The 23,071-nt window shown below is 33.5% G+C and overlaps 1 protein-coding gene across 2 annotated transcripts; it reads left to right on the forward strand.

Moving 5' to 3' along the window:
* The first annotated feature begins 3,314 nt into the window (after positions 1 to 3,314).
* Positions 3,315 to 21,287, forward strand: LOC7478189 (leucine-rich repeat receptor protein kinase HPCA1). 2 transcript variants are annotated; one of them, XM_024596901.2, is made up of 18 exons: positions 3,315 to 3,774; positions 4,358 to 4,478; positions 4,564 to 4,635; positions 4,948 to 5,022; positions 5,122 to 5,193; positions 5,363 to 5,524; positions 5,624 to 5,698; positions 5,987 to 6,058; positions 6,150 to 6,221; positions 6,341 to 6,409; positions 6,528 to 6,602; positions 17,218 to 17,696; positions 17,804 to 17,962; positions 18,040 to 18,176; positions 18,746 to 18,965; positions 19,322 to 19,545; positions 19,725 to 20,205; positions 20,869 to 21,287. In XM_024596901.2, exons 1-17 carry the CDS (start codon positions 3,693 to 3,695, stop codon positions 20,202 to 20,204), a joined length of 2,646 nt encoding a protein of 881 aa, XP_024452669.2. In that variant the 5' UTR covers positions 3,315 to 3,692; the 3' UTR covers position 20,205; positions 20,869 to 21,287. The 2 variants fall into 2 exon arrangements, with proteins under 2 accessions (XP_024452669.2, XP_024452670.2); XM_024596902.2 differs by having other exon boundaries at positions 3,319 to 3,774; positions 19,325 to 19,545.
* Positions 21,288 to 23,071: the final 1,784 nt, after the last annotated feature.

Consider the following 23,071-nt stretch of genomic DNA (forward strand, 5'->3'; position numbering starts at 1 on the left):
TGGGTATTTGATTATTTGGATGATTTTGAGAGATTGAATTGAAAGATGATGATTTTGAGTTATGATTTTGTTTGAATGGTGAAATTGTGTTAGAAATTTGGAGAGAACAGTAAGTTTCTGTTAAAATTCTGGGTAGGAGGTTGAAGATGACAAAAATTCAATTTGGTCCCTCAATTTGTGAAAATTACGGTTTAGTCCCCAAACTTTGGAAAAATTACAAATTGGTCCCTGGAGCATATTCCGAGATTCTGAATAGAATAACATATGAATTATGGGCAGAATTACTGTATAGATATGAAAATTTAACACTTTCAATTTGGTCCTCCAATTTGACAAAAATTACAATTTGACCCTAAAAATTTGGTAAAATTCCAGAATGGTCCTTGGAGCATAATGAGATATTCTGGACAGAATTGAGGATTAATTATGGTCAGAATTTCAGTATATTCATGGATTTATGACAAATTTTAGTTTAGGTCCTCCATTTGACAAAAATTACAATTTGACCCTAAAAAAATATTGGGAAAAGTTCCAGAATGGTCCCTGGAGCATAATTAGAGGTTCTGGACAGAAATGAAGGATGAATTATGGATATAATTCCACTATATTCATGAATTTATGATATGTTTAGTTTGGTCCTCCAATTAGACGAAAATTACAATTTGGCCCTAAAAATATGATAAATTACAGATTAGTCCCTAGCTGTAATATTAGCTTTTTCAGATTGGTTTGATGAATGATTGAGGGTTATTTAGTGAATTATTACCAATTTTATTATTTGTTTTATTATGGATTAGATTTCGGGAAAACCGTTAATTTTGGTTTTTGGGAAAATAACTAGTTAGTTCAAAAACATATAGGGTTATGGAATACACCCTTAGATAAGTGTATTAAATAAGTTATATATTCTTTTGAGTCATTCTTGAATATGTCTCCTTTGTATTCAGATAATCCTGATATTCTACCGGCGGGATGCCATTAGGATTTCCTTCGGTATCTGCTTTTGACTTCTGTTTGCTTTCGAGTCAGGTGAGTGGATAATTTTTCATATGCATGAGAAATATTATAAATATTTGATTTGTTAATATGAATTGGATCATGCTTCTTGATAATATATATGTTGATTATTATCCTTGTTATGATAAAGTATGATCAATTGTTGAATCTGAATTCTTGATATGAACCAGTATATAGTTTGAATTGACTTCTGAATTGATAGCTCCTCATTTGATTGATGTCATGAGTTGAGCCTTGAGATATGAATATGTCTGTTTGATTATGATTATGAACCTATGGTATGTCAGTCAGAATACCCATGCTAACAGGGTAGTGTTAGTCTTTGTGCACATCGTATCTGAACCCTAGTTGGTTGAGGGAGTCACCAACCTGTGTGGACTGATCATCCCACAATACGGAGCCTCATGCTTATTGCATTTTGATTTTCTGACGAGTTTTACCATATGATATCCTTGTTATGGCCTATTTGAGAAACCTTCCTATAAGAATCTAGAGCCATACTTGTATATATATTTCTCATTGTTTTATTACCTCGTGTGTGTATATTGAACGTTATCTACTCACTGAGTTGTTGAACTCACCATCTCATTATTTATCCTTTTTAGGCTTATAACTTGATAGCAAATCATTTTGTTGGACCTTCAGAACCTGCTCTTTGGTTGTACCTTGTACCTTTCCTTTATGTTTAGTTAGTGCTCCAAAACTCTGAACTTATATAAACTCTTGTATTAAGACAATTCAATTATATTATGAAGTTGATTTTGTTATTAATGCTGCGTTGAACTCTAATTGAGTTAGGATAAGTTTGTGTGTAAGTTTGGGTTCGCATAGGTATGGAACCTTGGAGGGGAACCTTGCCTATGTGTCGGTCATGGATCCGGGATTCGGGTCGTGACAACTACCAAACATCGGAAAATAATTTACTTTCTCCAAATTCACTTTCCCGGAATTCACTTTTGAAAATAAAACTACTTTCCAGCAAACAAACGGGGCTTTAGTTAAATTAGAATCCATGTAAAAAGGTTAGAATTAGTAATGGTAAGCGTAAGAATGAATGATGGTTGAAAATCAACCTTTATCTTGTTTGGATATGCAAAGAGAATGAAAAAGTTAAAAAATAAGATTAATTAATAAATTATAAAAAAATCCTTAATTAATGAAAGTAATATTTTTATTTTAAGTTTAGGATATTTGATAATAATTTCAACCCCTTAAACATCCCAATTCAGTGTATTAATATTTTTAATTAATTGAGGGGTTTGAACCATCCTATACCTCACCTTTTCTTTTATGCGCATTGAAAGTCAAACAAAGATGGAGGATCTTAACCTCACATTTCCGTTCCATATCCCTCAAAACCATAATTTTCAGACCTAGCACAGTGGCCGGGCCGGTCTAAGATCCGGATTCTAGGTTTTGATCGGGTTATCAAATTGTCTGGGTAAATTTTTTTTTAAATCAAAATGACATCGTTTTAGTAAAAAATTAATAAAAGTCAACGGGTTGCAATTGGGTTTTTGACCGGGTCTTGCCGGCTCAACCGAGATCACACCAGGGTTTTTCTTCCCCTATTTTTTCTTCAATTCGACTCGATTCCAGCCCTAGATCGGCCAACCAGCCAGACCGGGTTAAGTTTCAAAACTATGCTCAAAACCATCTTAAACAAAATAATAATAAAGTTTAAATTTTTCTTTTTAACCAAGAAAAAAAAAATCCTTACATTCAACCATAGTCGTAAACTATGATTTGACATAGCCAAGGCCCTAAACCAACATATTATCATTGCGTTGGTTGGCTAGCCCTAGAAATTTATTAAATAATATAAATATTAAAAAGAAATATAAAATTGATTAGTGTTTTAGTCTAGACTAAAATACATTATATAAAATCATTTAATAATAATAAACACATAATTAAAACACTATATACATGATTTCTAAACATAAAAGATATCATGAATGATTTATACATACAATCATAATAATCACTAGAGATTATTTAGTATATAGATCATTAATGCATTTAATGTCATAATTTAATATTTTTAAATCATATGTAGCATTGATTTTTAATGTGATTTAGAAAAATAAATATACTGTTCAAGGAGGTTCACAACATAAACAAGAAAGCACACCAGTGAGGACCTATCTCATAATTAATGTATACAGATATTTATTAAATGCGTCTGGCCTATTTTGTGCAGGAAGAATTTAATACCACAACCCACCCCTACATAGCTGGACGTGGTTCGTTCCATGACTCACACAAGCCTGTTTCAATCATTTATCTTTATTATGTTTAATTTATTACTGCAAAATTTTGAATTTTTTTTGATATTGACGTGTTAGTGGTACGCCAGCCAGCCTCCAACTCCAAGTTGTTCCTTTGCAGTATAATTCAATAAAGTTGTTTGGTGAGGCGTCTTCACGTATTGCTTGCTTTAACTTATGATCATCATACGAAATGGATAAACTTGTGCAACTCAACTTAGGACGACAAGTTCTTCTGGCATTGAGAGAACAGATTTTGATATAGTTTGGTGAAAGAAAGATTTACAATGCCAAGTTTTCAACAGTTCAAGTCTTTTTATGTGTGAGAATACTAAACGGGTTTTCGGTTTTTCAACATTACAAATTAACTGAAAACAAAGAGCTTCTTTGAGGATTTCTTGAGAAATGGGTCCAAGAATTCTTGTATTTCTGGTTGTTGCTTTAAGTCAAGGATGTACCATACCAGCTATGACTGATGAGGCTGACTGTAAGTTTCTCTACAAATTATTATCTTCCTGTTTTCTTGTTTTGGTGAATTACTGGGAACATGCATCTTGTTTAAGAACTCTTTTGATCCAAATTAGTATCAATTGCTCATGTCTAACAGATACTATGCTTAAATATAGACTCATGACTCCAGATTCCACCTTTGTTAATTCACAGATGTTTGTTTGTTTGTTGTTGTGCAATTAATTGCATAATCTTATTAAGCTGAATTTTGGTGTCCATGCATGCCTGCTTGTGCAAATTTCCAGTGTCAGGATTTTTTTATTAATGTCAGTTCAGTTGTATCTGGTTTAAGATGTACTAGATCTTGCTTCTAAATCTTTGGCGTATGATATACTTTGTCAACTCAGAAGAGTATCCGGCCTTCATTGGACGCTTTCATATTCTTGTACGCTTATTGAAGTCTAGGTCCCAGAATTGTCCATTAATCTTGTTTAATCTGGGAAATCAAGTAGTTGTAATTTTTTTTTATTTATCTCCTCAATCTATATCATATTATTTGACAATTTTCACATTAATTGTTTGTTTTTGTTTTATAATATCGTTGACTGATCCTGATGCAGTTACTGCACTGAAAGCTCTCAAGGATATCTGGAAAAATGTACCACCTACTTGGGTGGGCGCTGATCCCTGCGGAAGTCGGTGGGAAGGCATTTTGTGCGCCAACTCACGTGTGACTTCCATGTAAGCCACTGGCTATGTTTGATTGAGGCTTGCAGATTTTTCCTTCTTCAGTTTTTAATATTAACCCGATAATTCTCAACTGTAGAACATTGGCAAGCATGGGATTGAAAGGTTCACTATCTGGAGATATCCAATCCTTGTCAGAATTGCAGATTCTGTATGTCTTCATTCTACACTGTTGTACCCTTTCCTTTTTAATATGATGAATAGGATCCAATCATCCGAGTTGCAAGTAATGTGCTTGAATTATTGTTCAGCTTTTAGTCTTCTAAAGGATGATGATAGGCATTAAGTACTGATGCCTCCCTCACTCTCAGAGCTTGCTTTTATATTCGAGATGGGCATTGCTTAGAATAACTGTTGGCAAGGGATTGCTTTCATATAGAGTGATTAAATGATTGAATAAAGGGATATATTTCCATGCAAGGGATTGCAATTATACATTTCTAATAATTTCATCTTTATATAGGGATTTATCCTACAACAAGGGCTTGAGCGGCCCTCTTCCTTCAGCAATTGGGGATTTGAAGAAGCTAACAAACTTGTAAGGGGATATTCTATTGCACCATACTGTAATTTGATGCTAAATTTCTTGCCTGGTATCGGTCCTGATGTTAACTTTTCTTGTTTCCTTTCATTGTAGAATACTGGTTGGTTGTAGTTTCTGGGGTCCGATCCCTGATTCAATAGGATCTTTGCCACTACTTGCCTCTCTGTAAGAACTTTTCAACTTGTAATACTTTCCTTGCTTTACCGCAATGTCAGTGAAACAGTTTTTGTTCATGATTCTTGTAATATATGCTTGTAGTAATATGCTTTCATCATTTGCCGTCGTTTATGCCTGTGGCAGCATTTCTAAAACCCTTCATTGGTATTACCTGCAGATCTCTGAATTCGAATGGCTTCACTGGATCTATTCCCTCTTCAATTGGGAATCTAACTAGCCTTTATTGGCTAGATCTTGCTGATAACAGGCTTACTGGGACCATCCCTGTCTCCACAGCGACTACACCTGGTCTTGACCTGCTAGTTCATACAAAACACTTGTATGTCAGATCTCTTCGTGCTATAATTCTCATTGCTGCTTTCTTACTACAAATGATTCCGTTTACCATGTTTGTTGATACTCTAAAACCTATTTACAGTCATCTTGGATTGAATCAGCTCTCAGGGACAATCCCTCCTAAGCTTTTTAGCTCAGAGATGAAACTCATACATGTGTAAGTTTCATTCAATTGTTAAAATATTGGATGGTGGTAAATAACTATTTCACAAACTGGATAAGAGATCATGTGGCTATATGCTGTGTACTCCTTTTCGGTTGAATACACGCTTAAATCACAATAATCCACAAAACTGTTCACTTGTACATTTCTTTTCTCTTCTAGGATTCTTAAATTTGTCTTACAATTCGTTTGACTCTTCCGGAATTGCATAATTCATAATCACCGATATCTGCCTACTTAAGATTTCTTTGATTGTTTCTTTCTTTTCCTTCCTTTCGGCAGACTTTTTGAAAGCAACAAGCTGACAGGCAGCATTCCTTCCACCCTTGGCCTTGTGAAGACTTTGGAGGTTGTGTAAGTATCAGTAGTATTGGAGACTCATGTCATTTTGTACACTGATTCACGATGCTCAATTTTGTAATGGAGTATGCTATATTGGTTACAGGCGCCTTGATAATAACTCGTTCAGAGGACCTGTCCCGTCAAACATCAATAGTCTTACCAGTGTCAGTACGATGTAAGTATGGAGGGGAGAGACATTCCATCATAACCGGTTGTATTCAATCATTAATATTCAATATCTCTTGTGGGAATTTTTCTTATGTTAAAGAGTGTTGCTTGGTTACAATTTTTCAGGTTTTTATCCAACAATGATTTAACTGGGCCACTTCCCAACCTTACTGGCATGAATGCTCTCACCTATTTGTAAGACTTTACATGATTTACAAGTATATGATCAGTTTCTGAGATGAAATCTAGCTCTACTTTTTCTTTTCCCTTCTTTTTTGCTATATGTTTATTCTGATCAAATTGTTGTTTGCAGGGACATGAGAAACAATAGTTTCGATGATACAGAATTTCCTCCATGGCTTTCAACCTTGCAGTCTTTGAAAACATTGTATGGTTATATCATGGTTCTCTGCTTTCCTTCCCAGTCTAAATCCGCTCTCCCTAAACTATCACGTACACATCCCTGAACTCATTAATTAAAAGCACAAACCCTTTCCATCAACTTGCTTTGAATGAGTTCATATATTAACTCACTTGACGTATTATAGCCATCTGCTAGCTGAAATGCTATGTTAAGATCACGTCTTAACAATAGAGATTTAAGAAGAAGATTGAGAATAAGAAGAGAAGAAAATTGAGAGAAGAGAGGATAACAGTATTAACTGTCAAAACAATGAATCATTTATTTCTTGCATATCACGTTTGTTACACCAGTATTTATATACACTTGTAACTTCTAACTGTCAACTAATTAACTCAAGACGTTATTCAACTAACAGCTAACCAACCACTGTGCACGTGGCTTAATTCTCTTCTAACTGATTAACTGCAAAGTAAGCTAGATTTTGGTTTTTCTGGAAAACAGTGGAATCGGTCTACCGATTAAGTATTGGTCGATTGGTTGGATTAAATGAATCGTTCGACCGATTAAGTCGGCATAATACTTTTTCTATTCAGATTAGATTTTCCTTTTGTTAGTTTAATTTCTTGATTGTCTGGGACTTTTTGTCTATAAATAGGCTTGTAGTCAGAACATGAGAGAGCAATGTAGAATAGCGTAGAGTGTATATTTGAGAAAACACTTAATGCAAAAACATCCTTTCTCTCAAATTTTTTTTGTTCTTTAGTTTTAGATTTTAAGATTATCTTCTACGACACCTAGAATTTCTTCCAACAAGTGGTATCAAAGTTTGTTTTTTTATTGTTTAACATGACCAATTCAAACTTCACACTTCAATTTCCTCGTTTGATAAAGGACAATTATAAAATTTAAAGTATTCATGTGAAAGCTTGACTAGGTTCTCAAGATGTGTGAGAAACAGTTGAAAAAGGTATTGAGGAGCCTATAAAAGAAACAACATTGACTTCAACCCAAAGGGAGGTCATGCAAAAGGCATGAAGAAAGGATCAACAAGCACTCACAATCATCCAACAAGCAAGTATGAGAAGTTTTACAATAATTAAACCAATAAGCTAACAATGTCAGAAATGTACGCTTATAAAAGTTACGAGGTGACTTTAGCTACATATGCTTGAATCGAAGAGTATTTTAGATTACTTTACTAGAGTATTGACCATATACAATTAAATAAAGATATATGGAGAGAAGATGGAGGAACCACGTGTGGTAGAAAAGATTCTACACTCAACAAGTCAACCGGTTGACCGAATGAAGCAAACTAGTCGACCGATTCATCTGATAGTGGCAATCTGAGACCCAAGTTTGACAAAACAAGAGTTAAATATTACAATTATGAAAATATGGAATATTATGCCAGGGATTGCTGGAATTCAACCAGAAAGATTGGAGAGAATGTCAATCTTATTATAAAAGACAAGAAAGAAGCCACTCTATTACTAGTCCATGATGAACGTATGCATGTCAAAGAAAACATGTGGTATCTAAACAATGATACCAACTATCACATGTGTAGAGATAGAGGCAAGTTTATAGAGCTTGATGAATAAATTAAAGGTAATTTCTCCTTCGTGGATTATTCAAAGGTTTCCATCAAAGTAAAAGGTATGATTATTATAAAATTAGAAAATAAAAGTCATTAATTTATTGGTGATGTTTATTATATTCCTACTGTAAAAAATCAATATATTGAGTTTGAGATAATTGTTGGAGAAAGGTTATGAGATTAAGATGAATGATCATACCTTGACATTACTTGATATTCATAAAGCTATGATTGCAAAGGTAATCATGACAAAGAACATAATGTTTTTGCTAAACATATAGACGAATGTGCCTAAATGCTTAAAGGCATGTGTGAAGAATGAGACATAACTTTGGCATATAATACTTGGGTATATAAACTTTGATAGCTTGAAGATAAACTTTGGCATATAATAGTTGAAGGGTCTACCATCCATAATACATCCATATCAGTTGTGTGAAAGATGTTTAATGGGCAAATAATTTCGCAAAAGCTTTCCAAAGGAGTCTGCATTTAGAGCAAGTCAACCCTTATAAGAGATATATGCAGGCATATGTGGCCCTATTCAACCATGCTTATTTGGTAAAAATTTATATTTTCTATTTTTTATTGATGATTATAGTAGAAGAACATAAGTATACTTCTTAAGATAAAATATAATGTATTTAATTGTTTTAAGAAGTTTAAGGTATTAGTTGAAAAAAGAAAATGGTTACACTATAAAGTCCCTTATGACAGATAGGGGGTGAATTTTATTCTAATGAGTTTTGTGAAGCTCAAGGTATAAAAGACTCCTAATAGTGCCTAGATCCCCATAACAAAATATCATGGTAGAGAGAAAGAACATAAGCATCTTCAACATGTCGAGAAGCATGCTCAAAACTAAGAAGATGCTTAAGGAGTTTTGGGCTGAAGTAGTAGGTTGTGTTGAATATTTGTCAAATAGGTGTCCTACGAAAGGCTTGAATGGCATAACTTCACAAGAAGCATGGAAGAAAGTCAAGTGCTCCTCACTTGAAAGTGTTCGAAACCATTGACTATGCGTATATAATTGATCAAGTAAGGACCAAGCTAGATGACAAGAATAAAAAGATGATCTTTGCGTGCTATGATAAAAAGTTTAAAGGATACAAGCTTTACAATCCCAATGAAGGAAAGATAGTGATTAATAGAGATGTCGAATTTGATGGAGAAGGGGCATGAGATTGAAAGATAGATGATGATGAGAAATATAATTTTATACCAGTTCTTTATGAAGAGGAGGAGAGATATAAAGATCATCAAAAACCTATAATTACAACCCTACAATCACTAATGAACTCAACTTCACCTTCATCTTCTTCTTCTAGTGGAAGTTCTAGTAGTGACAACCCACCTAGTCCACTAAGAAAGACGAGGAGCCTTCACGACTTATATGAGGTAACTATTTTTATTGATGATGATGTAATACTATATTGTCACCTTGCTACATGTGATCCTATAGTGTTTGAAGAAGCAATAAATGATAAAAAGTGAAGAATTGTTATGGATGACGAGATTGCATCAATTGAGAAGAATGACACATAGAAATTAGTTCCTAGACCAAAAGGAAAAAAGCCAACAGGTGTCAAATAGATCTATAAAGAAAAAACGAATATTAAAGGAGAAATGGAGAGGTACAAGGCAATGTTAGTGGTAAAAGGCTATAGTTTAAAGCATGGGATTGATTATGATGAAATGTTTGCTCTAATTGCCATATTAGAGACTATTTGATTAATCATTGCCATAATTGCCGAATATATATTGAAAATCTATCAAATAAACGTCAAATAAGCTTTTCTAAATGGCTTTCTTGAAAAAAAGGTCTATATTGAGCAACCTAAGAGTTATGAAGTGAAGGGATATGAAGACAAGGTTTTAAAGTTAACCAAAGCCTTGTATGGATTGAAGCAATCCTTCAAGGCTTGGTATAGTTGTATTGATGGTTATTTCTTAAAGAATGAATTTGTAAAATGCCCCCATTAATATGCTATCTATGTCAAGATAAAAAAGAGTGGTGATATTCTTATTGTATATTGTTGGATATGGATGACTTGATCTTTACATAAAATAATCCAAAAATGCTTGGAGACTTCAAATAAGTAATGATAAAAGGAGTTTGAGATGACAAATATTGGTCTTATGACATACTACTTAGGGATTGAGATCAAGTAAGGAGAAGATGGAATCTTTGTGAATTAAGAGAAGTTTGCAAAAGAGATTCTCAAGAGGTTCAAAATAAAGGATTGTGCAAAAGTGAATACTCTAGTTGAGTGTGGAGTGAAGATGTCAAAAAAAGATGAATGAGAGAAGATAAACTCTACAACATTCAAGAGCTTAGTTGAGAGTTTTAGATACTTGATATGCACCTATCCAAATATTCTATTTAGAGGAGGGATTGTGAGTAGGTTTATGGAGACACCAATTATGACACATTTTAAAGCTTTGAAGCGAATTCTTTGGTAATAGTTGATTTTAGCTTATTTTATAGATATTCTAATAGCTTTGATCTTGTTGGTTATAGTGATCGTGATTGGGCCGGAGATATGGTTGATAAAAAAAGTACTACTGGTTTTGTTTTCTACATGAGAGACAAAACATTTACATGGAGTTCAAAAAAGCAATCTATAATCACTTTATCAACATGTGAAGTTGAATATGTAGCTACTACAACATTTGTTTGTCATTCAAAGAAGCCTACAGAAATTTATATGGATAACTTATCAGTCATTGCCGTAGCAAAGAATCTAGTGTTTCATGAAAGAAGTAAGCACATTGACACGGGATTTCATTACTTACGAAATTACATTACAAACAAGGAAGTTGAAGTCAAGTATGTAAAGACCCAAAATCAAGTCGTAGATATTTTCACAAAACCACTCAAACATGATGTTTTTGCCAAAATGAGAGATATACCTCAGTTATAAAGAAATCAAGTTTAAGGGGGGGATGTTTAAATTAAACTAGATTTTGGTTTTTTTAGAAAACATAGGAATTGGTCTACTAGTTGACTAGTTGGATTAAATGAATTGGTCGACCGGTTCAGAAATGGTAAACCAGTTGAGTTGGCAGAATACTTTTCCTATTCAAATTAGGTTTTCCTTTTGTTAGTTTAATAATTTGATTGTCTAGGACTTTATATCTATAAATAGGCTTGTAATCAGAATGTGAAAGAGCAATGTAGAAGAACTTATGAAGCGTATATATCAGAAAACACTTAATGTAAAAACATCATTTCTCTCAAATTTTTCTTGTTCTTTAGTATTGATTTTTAACATTATCTTCTATCACACCTAGAGTTTCTTCCAATATTGATATTCCTCACAAGGCTTAATTCTATTTCCAATATTACTTCTTGTGAACTTTATTGATTGTTTAATGGCTGAATGTAACAATACTTTCCTCTTCAAATGATTCTTGTTCTCAAGAATCTATGTTAAATTCTAGAAACTGTTTGAAAACTCTGTTAGTTCTTCTCATATAACATCTTTATTGAATAGGTTTGACCACTACATTAACTCCATTACCATAGCTTGGCTACCTTTTTTTCATTAACTTCTTGTCTAGAATTGCCACGTGCATGACTTTGACTTTTCCTTCCTCATTTGTTATTAGTAGATTTGAAGTTGTTATTGCATTAGTTCTTACCTTTAGTTTGAGCGGTGATACATGAAAGATAGGATGAATGGAAGCTCGTGTAGGTAAAGTAATACCACCACTAGATTTGAGACAATCAATCATACCACTTATGAGGATTATGCATTGTCATGCATCTTAGATAAGTCTCCAAGCATTGGTTGACCCTTTCAGTTTGTCCATCCATTTAATGATGATAGGATGAACTTAACAGTAGCTTGACACCTAGTATTTTGAATAACCCCCTCTAAAACAAATAGGTAAAAGTTTTGTCTTTGTCAGTTACAATTGTTGCAGGAAGTCTATGAAACTTGTAAATGTGATCCAAGAATATCTAAGCAATTTGTTGAGCCATGAAAGGATGTGTTATTTCTAAAAAATGGCCATACTTAGTGAATCCATCAACTATGACTAGGATAATATTCCTCCCCCTAGCTTTGACAACCCTTTAATAAAGCCCATGATGATGTTCTTCTAAATTCCTGCTGAGATTGGAAATGGTTGAAGTAATCCAAGATAAAGAACTCTTTCCATCCTTGCTTGTTTACATGTCATATTCCTTTATAAAGTTTCTTACCCAAGTCTTCAAGGAGGGATAGATTGGCTAGCAAAACACTATCTTGAGCCTTCTATAGGAATTTTGCACTCTAGCATGCCTTTCTATTTGTAAGTCATGTGCAAGAACAACTAACTTTTCTCCCAACTTTCTAGTACTGCCAATGACAATTCTATTCTTGCATCTAAGAATTCCATATATCCATAAATATCCAGGCCAATTCTCCTTGTTAAGTATTTTCTCAACAACAATCTTTTTTATTTGATTATCCCCTCGATAAGTCTCACTAATATGGTCAAACCATGTTGGATTGATTGCAATAATGGTTGTCAAACAACCAATCAAGGTTTCCTCCGTTTGATCATTTTTATCTTCACCCTTTCTAGATAATGCATCTACTATTGTATTTTCTTTGCCTTTTTTGTACTGAAATGTATATTTTAATCCAAGAAATTTGGTTAAACCTTTCTTCTAGATTAGAGTATGCATTTTTTGTTCAAGTAGGAATTTCAGACTTTCATAATCAATTTTAACAATAAATTAATCATGTCAATATAATGCCTCCATCTATCCACTACCATTAGGATTTCCATATATTCCTTTTCATAAATGGACAATCCTAAAAGCTTGGGACTTAAGGCTTTACTAAAATAAGCTAAGAGCTTTCCTTTCTGACACAAAACAACTCATAATCCATGAACACAAGCATTAGTTTCAAACTCAAAACTTACATTGAAGTTAGGAAGAGCTAGAACTCGAGCTTGACAAAGGGCAATCTTCAATTATTCAAAAGCTTTTTGTGCATTCTCATTCCATCTGAACTTGTTCTTCTTCAATATCTTAGTTATAGGTTTGCTGATTACTCCAAAACTCCTTATAAACTTCTTATACTATCCAGCAAGCCTTAAAAAACCCCTCAATTCCTTGATTAAACTTGGTGTTAACCAATTATTGACTGCCTCAATCTCCTTAGAATATGTTGAAACTCAATTTGAAGAAATGATGTGCCTAAAATAGTCAACCTTTTGTTCACAAAATGAAAATTTGGTTCTTTTTGCAAATAACTGGTTTCTCCTTAAAACCTCCAATACTGCCCTTAAGTGTTGCAAATGTAGGTCTAATAAAAAACTATAAACTAATATATCATAAACAAATACCAACACAAATCTCCTTAGAAAGGGTTTCTAGATTGTATTCTTTAATGTCTGGAATGTAGCAGGGGCATTTGTTAAGCCGTATGACATTACTTTAAACTCATAATGACTATGGTGTGTCTTGAAGGTAGTCTTCTCTATATCCTCATTATTCATCCTTATTTGATGGTATCTTCGTCTAAAGTCAAGTTTTGAGAAAAACCATGAACCTTATAGCTCACCTAATAGATCATCAAATAGAGGAATATGAAACTTGTTTTTTATGGTTATATTGTTAAGCTGCCTGTAATCTTTATAGAATCTCCAGGTGTTTTCTTTTTTCTTGAGCAACAAAATTGAAGAAGCATAAGAGTTGTAACTATGTTGTATTATTCTATTTTGTAACATCTCATTGACCAGTCTTTCTATTTCTCCCTTGTGTACATAAGAGCTCTTACAAGGTCTAATGTTTATGACTTTAGATCCAAGAATTAATGGAATTATGTGATTTAAAGCCCTAACTGATGGTAACTGTTTAGGTTCTGCAAAAAATATCATCAAATTCTTCCAAAAGAGCCTTTACTCTATCTTGTTTTTCTACTATTGGTTCATCAGCTGCTTCAATTAAAAAGAATTGGCCTATAAACCCACGGAACACCTCCTTTAAACTTTTATGCACGTTAACAACTCCAATCATTTGTAACTCAATAGTTTCAATATTCCTTTTAATTCTATAATTATTCATTCTTTTCTGAATGATAATTTCATCTTGATAATATCAAACAAGATGGGAGAGTACACTCTTAACCAGTCCACAACAAGAACAACATCACACCTTTCCAATTTCAATATCCTTAAATCAGCTTGAAATTCAAGTCCCTATATAAACCAAGTTAGTTTTGGACAATGAGAATCACATCTCAAAAAACTATCATTTGTTATTGTTACTGTCAACACAGTAGTCTTTACTACAATAGCTTTAATCTCCTTAACCACAACAACATCTATGAAGCTATAGGTGCTTCCAATGTCTATAAGAGCAACCAATTCTTTTCTTAACAGCATACTTTTATCCTGATGGTGTTATGGGCATAATTATAAGCTAATGCATTAAAAAATAACCCATACTCATCTACTTTCTCATCTAACCCCACAATCTCATTACTCTCATTCTATGTTTTCCAAGAACTCATCTTTGTCATATTCTAACCCATCCATCATATGAATTCCCTTCATATTATAATGATGCCCTGGTATACAAACTTGTCTCCACATTTAAAATATTGGCCTAAACACCTTCTTTATTCATTTAGAGTCTCAATGTGTTTTAATCCTACTTTATAATCTACCCTAGAAGGAATAAAAGGTTTTGTTAGCATTTACTTGGTGCTCTTCTTGTTCCAAGAGAAAGTTTTGTTCTTGGTATCACCAACTTGGCTCTTTTCGCTATCTCATATTTTAACTCCTCTTGCCATTTCACATCCTCAAAAGCTTACATTAATGTAGCAGGTTTCAGAATCTTGAGCATAGGTCTTATGCCATCCTTCATTCCATCAAGTAAACTTGAAATGTAATAGGTTTCAGGTAATATTGGATTCAAAGCATTCATGAGAGACTTAATTTCTTCAAATTTCTCCACATATTCCTCCACACTTCTATCTTGCACTAGTTTGTTGAATTCCTCCACTACATCCTCTCTACTACCAAGCCTCATACAATGTCATTTACTAAATTCCTCATAACTAGCTAGATCCTCCCTTTCAAACAAAAAGCCTTCATACTACACTTATGCCTTGTCTTCTAAGTTTAAGGAGGCTATTTCCATCCTTTGCTAAACTGGAATGAAATTCAACTTCAAGAGTTTCCTATATTTCCTGATCCAACCCCTTGGATTCTCTTCGTTAAAGCTTGGCAGTTGTACTTTAGGCAAGGTGACATTGTATCCTTCCCTTTGGATTTCCTGAGTTTCTAGGCCTTCTCTACTTTGATTATGTCAATGCTGAGGAAGAATTCCATTAGTATCCATCTTAACTCTTCCTTCTCTATCAGTCTCCATAACTCCTAATGATGCTTTTAGTGAAGCTATGATAGAATCTATGATGCAATCATATTATTCAATAATTTTACCCACATTTACCTAGTATTTTGCCCATGTTTTATATATAAAATGCCTTGATAATCTTTGTTTTATGTTTTAAAGGTACTTTTGGATATAAGATTCGAAAAGGAGTAAATTAGAGATAAGATTCAGACCATGTTCCAACTCGGGTCGAATATTGGCAAATTTGACCTCTAATCGATGTTTTATGCAGAACTTGAGCTATAGAAGTCAAAATGAAGTGATTCCACTGGAATTAGAATGATAACATCCATACGTTTCTACACATATATGGAAAGAAAAAAAAGCATGGAAATCGCAACCTTCAAAGACAAGTCTTGCATTCTGCCAGTTTTGACCTTCGACCATTTTGACTTCAATATCTTAAGTTAGAGAAGCTCATTTGATGCAAACTAAATTTTGTTAGATTCTTGACTCAAGTACCTACCAACCTACCAGATTTTAGCAAAAAAAGAGCTCATATGAGAGAGATATGATTTTTCTAAGACAACCTATAAATTCTGCCAGCAGACAAGTTTTATAAAGAAATAAGTTCAACTTATTTCCCAAGCATCCAAACTGACATGAAAATTATGTCTTCGTATGGAAAAGGTCTTTATTTGGGCAATTTAACTTCTCTAAGTCCAAAGTCCAAAGTCAAAGCTTGAAGACTTTATGCAAGACTAATTTTCCTTTTTTTTAGGAAAGTAGTTACTGTACTACTTAAAAATATAGATCGTCTACTTTGAAAAGGACTATTATTATTTTGGAGGATACAAATGGATTGCAAGGATATGGGGATTAGGGTTTCCTATCAAATAAAAAGAAAGAGAAAGAAAAAGGAGGCGACTAGAAAGAAGAAATAAACTCTCACCCTTTTCTCCTATACCCGAAATTATGTTTTCATCCTCTCTCTTCCTTAGTTTTTTAATAGACATGCAAGGCTAAGTTATTTTTCTTGGTTGAAAGGATACAAAAATCTTTGAATTTAAAAAACTATGAGATCTATTTTATCTTTTCTTTTTAGTTTATATAATGAGTATGAATGTTTTCCTACTATTATTTCCTATGTTTGTTTAGTTTGATTGTTAGAGCAGACTCTAAGTTATTATTGTAACCGATCTATTGCTAAGTTTGCTATGAAAACCGAAGTTATGATATTTAAACTTGTGAAGCGACTAAGTTTAATAATTATGGCGGATCTATGTTATTAATCTTTGGGAAAACATTCAATTAAATCAAGTATAGACTGCAAACAATCATGTTATTTAGATTTATCAACCTATCTAGTTCTTAAGACTACCATTGAATTAAATTATTAGTACGGACACTGTGGTTGTTTAATAATTAACTGCGGATGGGTTAACTGACTAATGTTAATAAAAGAAAAATTTTCAGAATATAAATTGACTTATCGTTTCAATGATAAGTTTTGATTGTCGTAGGTGATTGTCGTAGGTGAACATTTCCTTGAGACCAAGTTTTTCTCTTCCAACTTTATTTTGATTTATGTTTTATTATTCTGCTAAACAACATTTTAGTACTATGAGAAAGTCAAATTGCCGGGATATATGTTTCTTGTTAGTAGCTTTATCTTGTGTGTCTGTTAAATCTTGCAGACTTGCAGACAACCCAATATGTCAGGAAACAGCAGTGACAAAAAGTTACTGCACCGTCTCCCAACCCAATTCTTCCTACGCGACGCCTCCAAATAACTGTGTGCCTGCATCCTGCTTTCCTAAACAGCATTCCAGTCCCAACTGTAAATGTGCATTTCCATACACAGGACTTCTAGGGTTCAGAGCTCCTTCATTCTCAGACCTTGGAAACATCACTTACTTCAGTGTTCTCGAAAAATCTTTGATGAATTCATTCAAGTCCCATCAATTTCCTGTGGATTCAGTTCATCTAAGTCAACCAAGAAAAGATCTATCTCAGTACCTTGATTTGAATCTGCAAGTGTTTCCATTTGGCCAAGATCGTTTCAATAGAACAGCAATTTTAAGTATTGGTTTTATGCTAAGCAACCAGACTTTCAAGCCTCCAGCGCAGTTCGGACCTTTCTTTTTTATTGGTGATACGTATCTGCATTTCACAGGTAGTCTCATAACTGATACAGAACTGAAAGAAAAAACTTACCCAACTGTTTCTCCAATTCTTATTGTAACACCACTCTCCCCTCCCTCCCTCTTTCTTCTCATCCAGGAGAAGTCAGAGGATCAAAAAAGTCATCAAGCACAGGTGCTATCATCGGAGCTGCGGCTGGTGGCTCTGTCCTTCTGTTGCTATTGCTTGGTGCTGGGCTTTATGCTTTTGGTCAAAAAATGAAAGCAGAAAAAGCAATTCAACAAAACAATCCTTTTGGTATGAAAAGGATTTGTGTTTTTTACTTGGAAATTGCACTCAAGGAATTTCTTGGATTTATTTTGTTGCATTTTCAGCACACTGGGAATCAAACAATGGTGTTGGAGGTGTTCCTCAGTTAAAAGGAGCCAGATGCTTCTCTTTTGAAGAGATCAAAAAATACACCAACAACTTCTCAGAAACCAATGACATTGGTTCTGGGGAGTATGGAAAGGTTAAGTTTGATTATCTCTCTCCCTCTCTGAAAGCCTATTCACATCTTATCTGCAAATGGATATTTATTTGCATTTGATCTATCCATTTTCATGATGTACTGATAACATTTATTCACATAAACATTCAAAGAAAACCCTGAATCTCAAACTAGTCGGAACTGGTTCACAACACTTGGATTTTTGTCAATCATAATTCTTACATTACAACTTCACCACACTTGACCAGGTTTTCTAAAATACACTATGCCAATTTTATCCTCAATCATCGGGGAGAAAGAGATCTGTGCCCCCACACATAAATTGCTTTCAATCTTGCATGCTAGCATTACAGATGTTTTCAAAATCTTTGTCAAAATAACACAATTATGCTCTCACCTTCCCAGCCAGGTAACTTTTCATTCTGCACTTCAAGTATTTTCTGCTGCTTTTAAAATTTGTGTTGTTGACATTATCATTTTGAAAGGATGTAGATTCGTTTTCTATTTCATTGACGCAAAAACAATCATTCCCATTGAATTTTTTTTTCATTTGTCCAAAACATCAAAGTTAAACGTGATAACATTTGCAGGTTTATAGAGGAGTTCTTCCTACTGGAGAACTAATTACCATCAAACGAGCTCTGCGAGAATGGATGCAGCCTGGGCTGGAATTCAAGACTGAGATTGAACTTTTATCCAGAGTCCACCACAGAAACGTTGTAAGCCTTGTAGGCTTTTGCCTTGAAAGAGGTGAACAAATGCTCATATACAAGTTTGTGTCAAATGGAAGTCTCATGGAAAGCCTATCAGGTACTTTCATCAGCTCCTACGACCTATCAATTCTTCAATTTGATTCTTCAGGACCAGTCACTTGGAGTTTGCTATCTTACACTTTTTTTATCATGAGAAATTTTCGTGCATGTCATATAACATTAAAGTGGTATACCTCCTATCGCAAGATCCAAATTTAAGTGCTTCGCATAACCATAATAGCTGCCGTCTTCCAATACCAGCCAAGATGTCCTGTGTTTCAGGATTATCGCTCTCAAGCATCAAACGATAAAAATGATATTTGTTGCTTTAATCCCTCTGCATAATGAGATATAATATAAATGTAGACAAAACTGCATTAACCGCTCATTTACCTTCGTTCTTTCCAATCCAAGCAGGGAAGACAGGAATCAGGCTTGATTGGATGAGGAGACTCAAAGTGGCCCTTGGTGCAGCAAGAGGCTTGGCCTATCTGCACGAACTTGCCAACCCTCCCATTATCCATAGGCACATAAAATCAACCAACATATTATTAGATGAAAGCTTAAATGCAAAAGTTGCCGATTTTGGCCTCTCCAAGCTTATGGGAGACAGTGAAAAGGGTCGTGTTACCACTCAGGTGAAAGGGACGATGGTCAATTCCTCCATAACCTCACTCCATCTGCACAATACCATTATTTCTTACTTTTTTTTTTTGTTGGTCGTAAACTATGATTCATTTAACAAAATGAAATGCAGCATCTGATATGACCAGAATGGATGATAGAACTGATTGTAATAATCATTGCATTTTTTTAGGGTTATTTGGATCCAGAATACTACATGACCCTGCAGCTAACAGAGAAGAGTGATGTTTATAGCTTTGGAGTTGTAATGCTGGAACTATTAACCGGAAGAAGGCCAGTAGAACGAGGAAAGTACGTTGTGAGAGAGGTAAAGATGGCATTGGATAGAGCAAAAGATTTATATAACCTCCGCGAACTTCTCGACCCAAGCATTGGTTTGGACACAACATTAAAAGGTCTAGATAAGTTTGTGGATGTTGCCCTAAAATGTGTACAAGAGAATGGAAGTGACAGGCCAACAATGGGTGAAGTGGTGAACGAGATAGAGAATATCTTGCAGCTTGCTGGTCTGAACCCCAACGCGGATTCAGCATCGACGTCGGCAAGTTATGACGATGTAAGCAAGGGAAGTGCTAAACATCCATACAAGAATAGCAAGGATTCCTTTGAATACAGTGAGGGCTTTCCAGATCCGAAGGTAGAGCCACTGTGAGGTCAGTATATTATATATGGGCTCGGTATATGGTTGAATGTTACTTGCTTGAGTATGAGTTGCATTTTTATTTATTTATTTTTTGTGTTGTCTGTACTTTGTAGCCTATGTTGAATCAGAACTATAAATGCGTTGAATTCTTTGCTTTTGAACATTTAGTAAGCACTATAAGAGTTGCATATGATTTCTGATCAGAGAATATTGTTGCTGTAAAATTCTCACTTTGAGCGGCTCGCTTGCATGCTCGTATCCGAACAGCTCAGACGCAAACGATTGTTTTAAAGACGAATATATTACGAAAACATTGTTCTTCATTTAATTTCAATTTCAGACTGTCTGGGACGAACCAAAAGTTAATAATAGGATGTTTAATTTGAATTTAATTGATGATATATTATAATTCTTATATTTAAAATAAAATCCTAAATCATATAATTGAATTTAATAATAATGTTAAAATACATTGAATTAGTAATTTTAAGTATTTTGCTCTTAAATTATTTTTATTACTTGTGCATAATCAAATACTGAAACTTGCTTTTCCCTGAAAGAGAAGAAAAAAGCCTTATGATTTCAGTACTATAGTGTTATTAATCCCATGCTTCTTTTACAAGTACCAATCAAACAGCCACTCTATTGATCTCCTTATTTGTCTCTTTTTTAGCTCAAACTTGCAGAAACTGTACTTTCTCTAGAAACCAAATATACAGTACTTGTAATGACCTTCCTTTATTGAGCTGTTCTCTGCAATGGAAGTACCACCCATCACACATGACAGCTGATATTGCATTTCTCACAAAATTGGAGCATCAACATATCTATTTGGATTGCATGGGGGCTCTAAATCGCAGTGGGGCATGCAAGAATGGATGGTTCACAGGCTCTTGTAGTTTACCAACACTCCAATGGCACCCTGAATTTTGTTTCTGGGTCAGCGACTTCAACTGGAGGAAACAACCCAAGGGAAACGTAAGTGGATATGGTCAATTAATTATGTAGCATTTATAGCTATATGATGCTTGCCTAGAATAATTCTGTATAATGTTATTAACTCAATAAAGATACAACAATTCTTATTTCTAATCATCTAAGAAATATCACCATACAAATTAAGTTTTTAATAATTGGATATAAGTTTATGGCAATTGCATAAATATTAGTTCCAATTTTTTTTTTACTTCAACTTCTCAATAACATATTGTCAACCATTTTTCTTTTAAACCATTCAAAGCGTAGCTCTTTATCTAAAAAACATTTAAATAAGATTAGAATGATTTATAAGCCGTGTTTCAAAAAGATTTAATCCCTCTAATCCTAATTCTATCATGTATTTAATTATCTCGGCCAACTTCCAAACTTGATGGTTTGTGTTGATAATAGTTTGTAAAATATTATTTATTGCACTAGTCATCTTTTTAAATTCCAAAGAATAATCACTTGTCATTTGTGTATTTAGTTTTATATCTTTGGAGGTTAAAGTTATAGACAATGCTAGAGTAAATGATAACGGACCTTGTGTTCTTGGTGTTTATAGAGCTCTTTCACAGTTATAGGGATGGAAGTTCTCTAAATGAATATTATTTACTTGCATCTCATCAATGTCATCAATGAATAGTTCTCTTAATGAATATTATTTACTTGCATCTTATCAATGTCATCAATATTCATTTCCCCTCTCTCGCTATCCCATATTCAAACCTTTTCAGTAGCACTCTTGACTTTAGTTCCATTTACTATATCTTATCTTTCTTGTATATCTCTCTCTAAGATTGTCCAAGTGATGAATAGGCTTTCCTTTAATAAGTTTTAGCTTAGGGTTGTCCTTGTAACAATAAATAAATAAATAAAATAAGTTAAGATAATTTTAACTAATAAATGCATAATAATGAAAATATGACAAGTGAATTATAATATTCATACCTTTAATAAAGATTTCCAAACTTTTATTGGAGCCTTAAATGTTTTGGTAGTGTCATTCTATCTAATTCTATTTTTCAAGTCGATTACTTTTTCTAAAACCATTTGCTCTTTAGGAGTTTTCAAATGATTCAACACTTTTGTCCTAGAGATGTTCAAAGAAAATCTTTCATTGATTTTAGCTATCACCTTCCTATAAGCTTCAGAAGAAAAAGTTTTTCTTTTTCTTTTTACCCTTATTCTTTTGTTCTTTAAGAATTTCAAGCATAACCTCATCCATTTCTATGGTCCATCTCAGTATCTATCACATATTTTCACCTTCTACCTCAATAACATCCTTCGCATACATAGCACCACTTATTATTAAAATGTCATCATGTAACACACTTTTTAACTTACATTATTGAAGAAAACAAAAAGACAAGCAAACAAAAACAAATTTAAGGCTAAAATAATGCAAAATAATTCAATAAACATTATAATAAAAATACATAAAAGTTAAGAATCCAATCTAGATTTTAGGATATTTAAAAGAACTAAATCAAAGTAAAATACAAACAATACATAAACTCAAGTTCTTATCAAAAGCAATGGTAAAAAAGACAAGTTAAAGTAAGATGTGTTATCATGCCACATTTTGATTAAGATTTTACTATAATAAATAAGTTGGACACAAAATATAGGAGAGCTAAAACCAAACTCAAAGACCTTAAATCCCACAAAAACTCAAAAACACTAACAAATCTCTCACCAAGCTCTATTGATGATAAAGAGCATAATATTAAAAAAATCATACAAATCTTGAATAATAGTGACTTAAACAAGAATGAATTTCTCATTTTTTTTTCTCAAAACTCACACAAGCTTATTTTTCTTTCAAAGTGCTTTCTAATATAGGTGGCTCTAAAGAACTCATCTCATTCTATTTAAACCAAGGAATAGCTAACGTA

Source organism: Populus trichocarpa, chromosome 3 (assembly GCF_000002775.5).
Source record: "Populus trichocarpa isolate Nisqually-1 chromosome 3, P.trichocarpa_v4.1, whole genome shotgun sequence".
Taxonomy (NCBI): Eukaryota; Viridiplantae; Streptophyta; class Magnoliopsida; order Malpighiales; family Salicaceae; genus Populus; species Populus trichocarpa.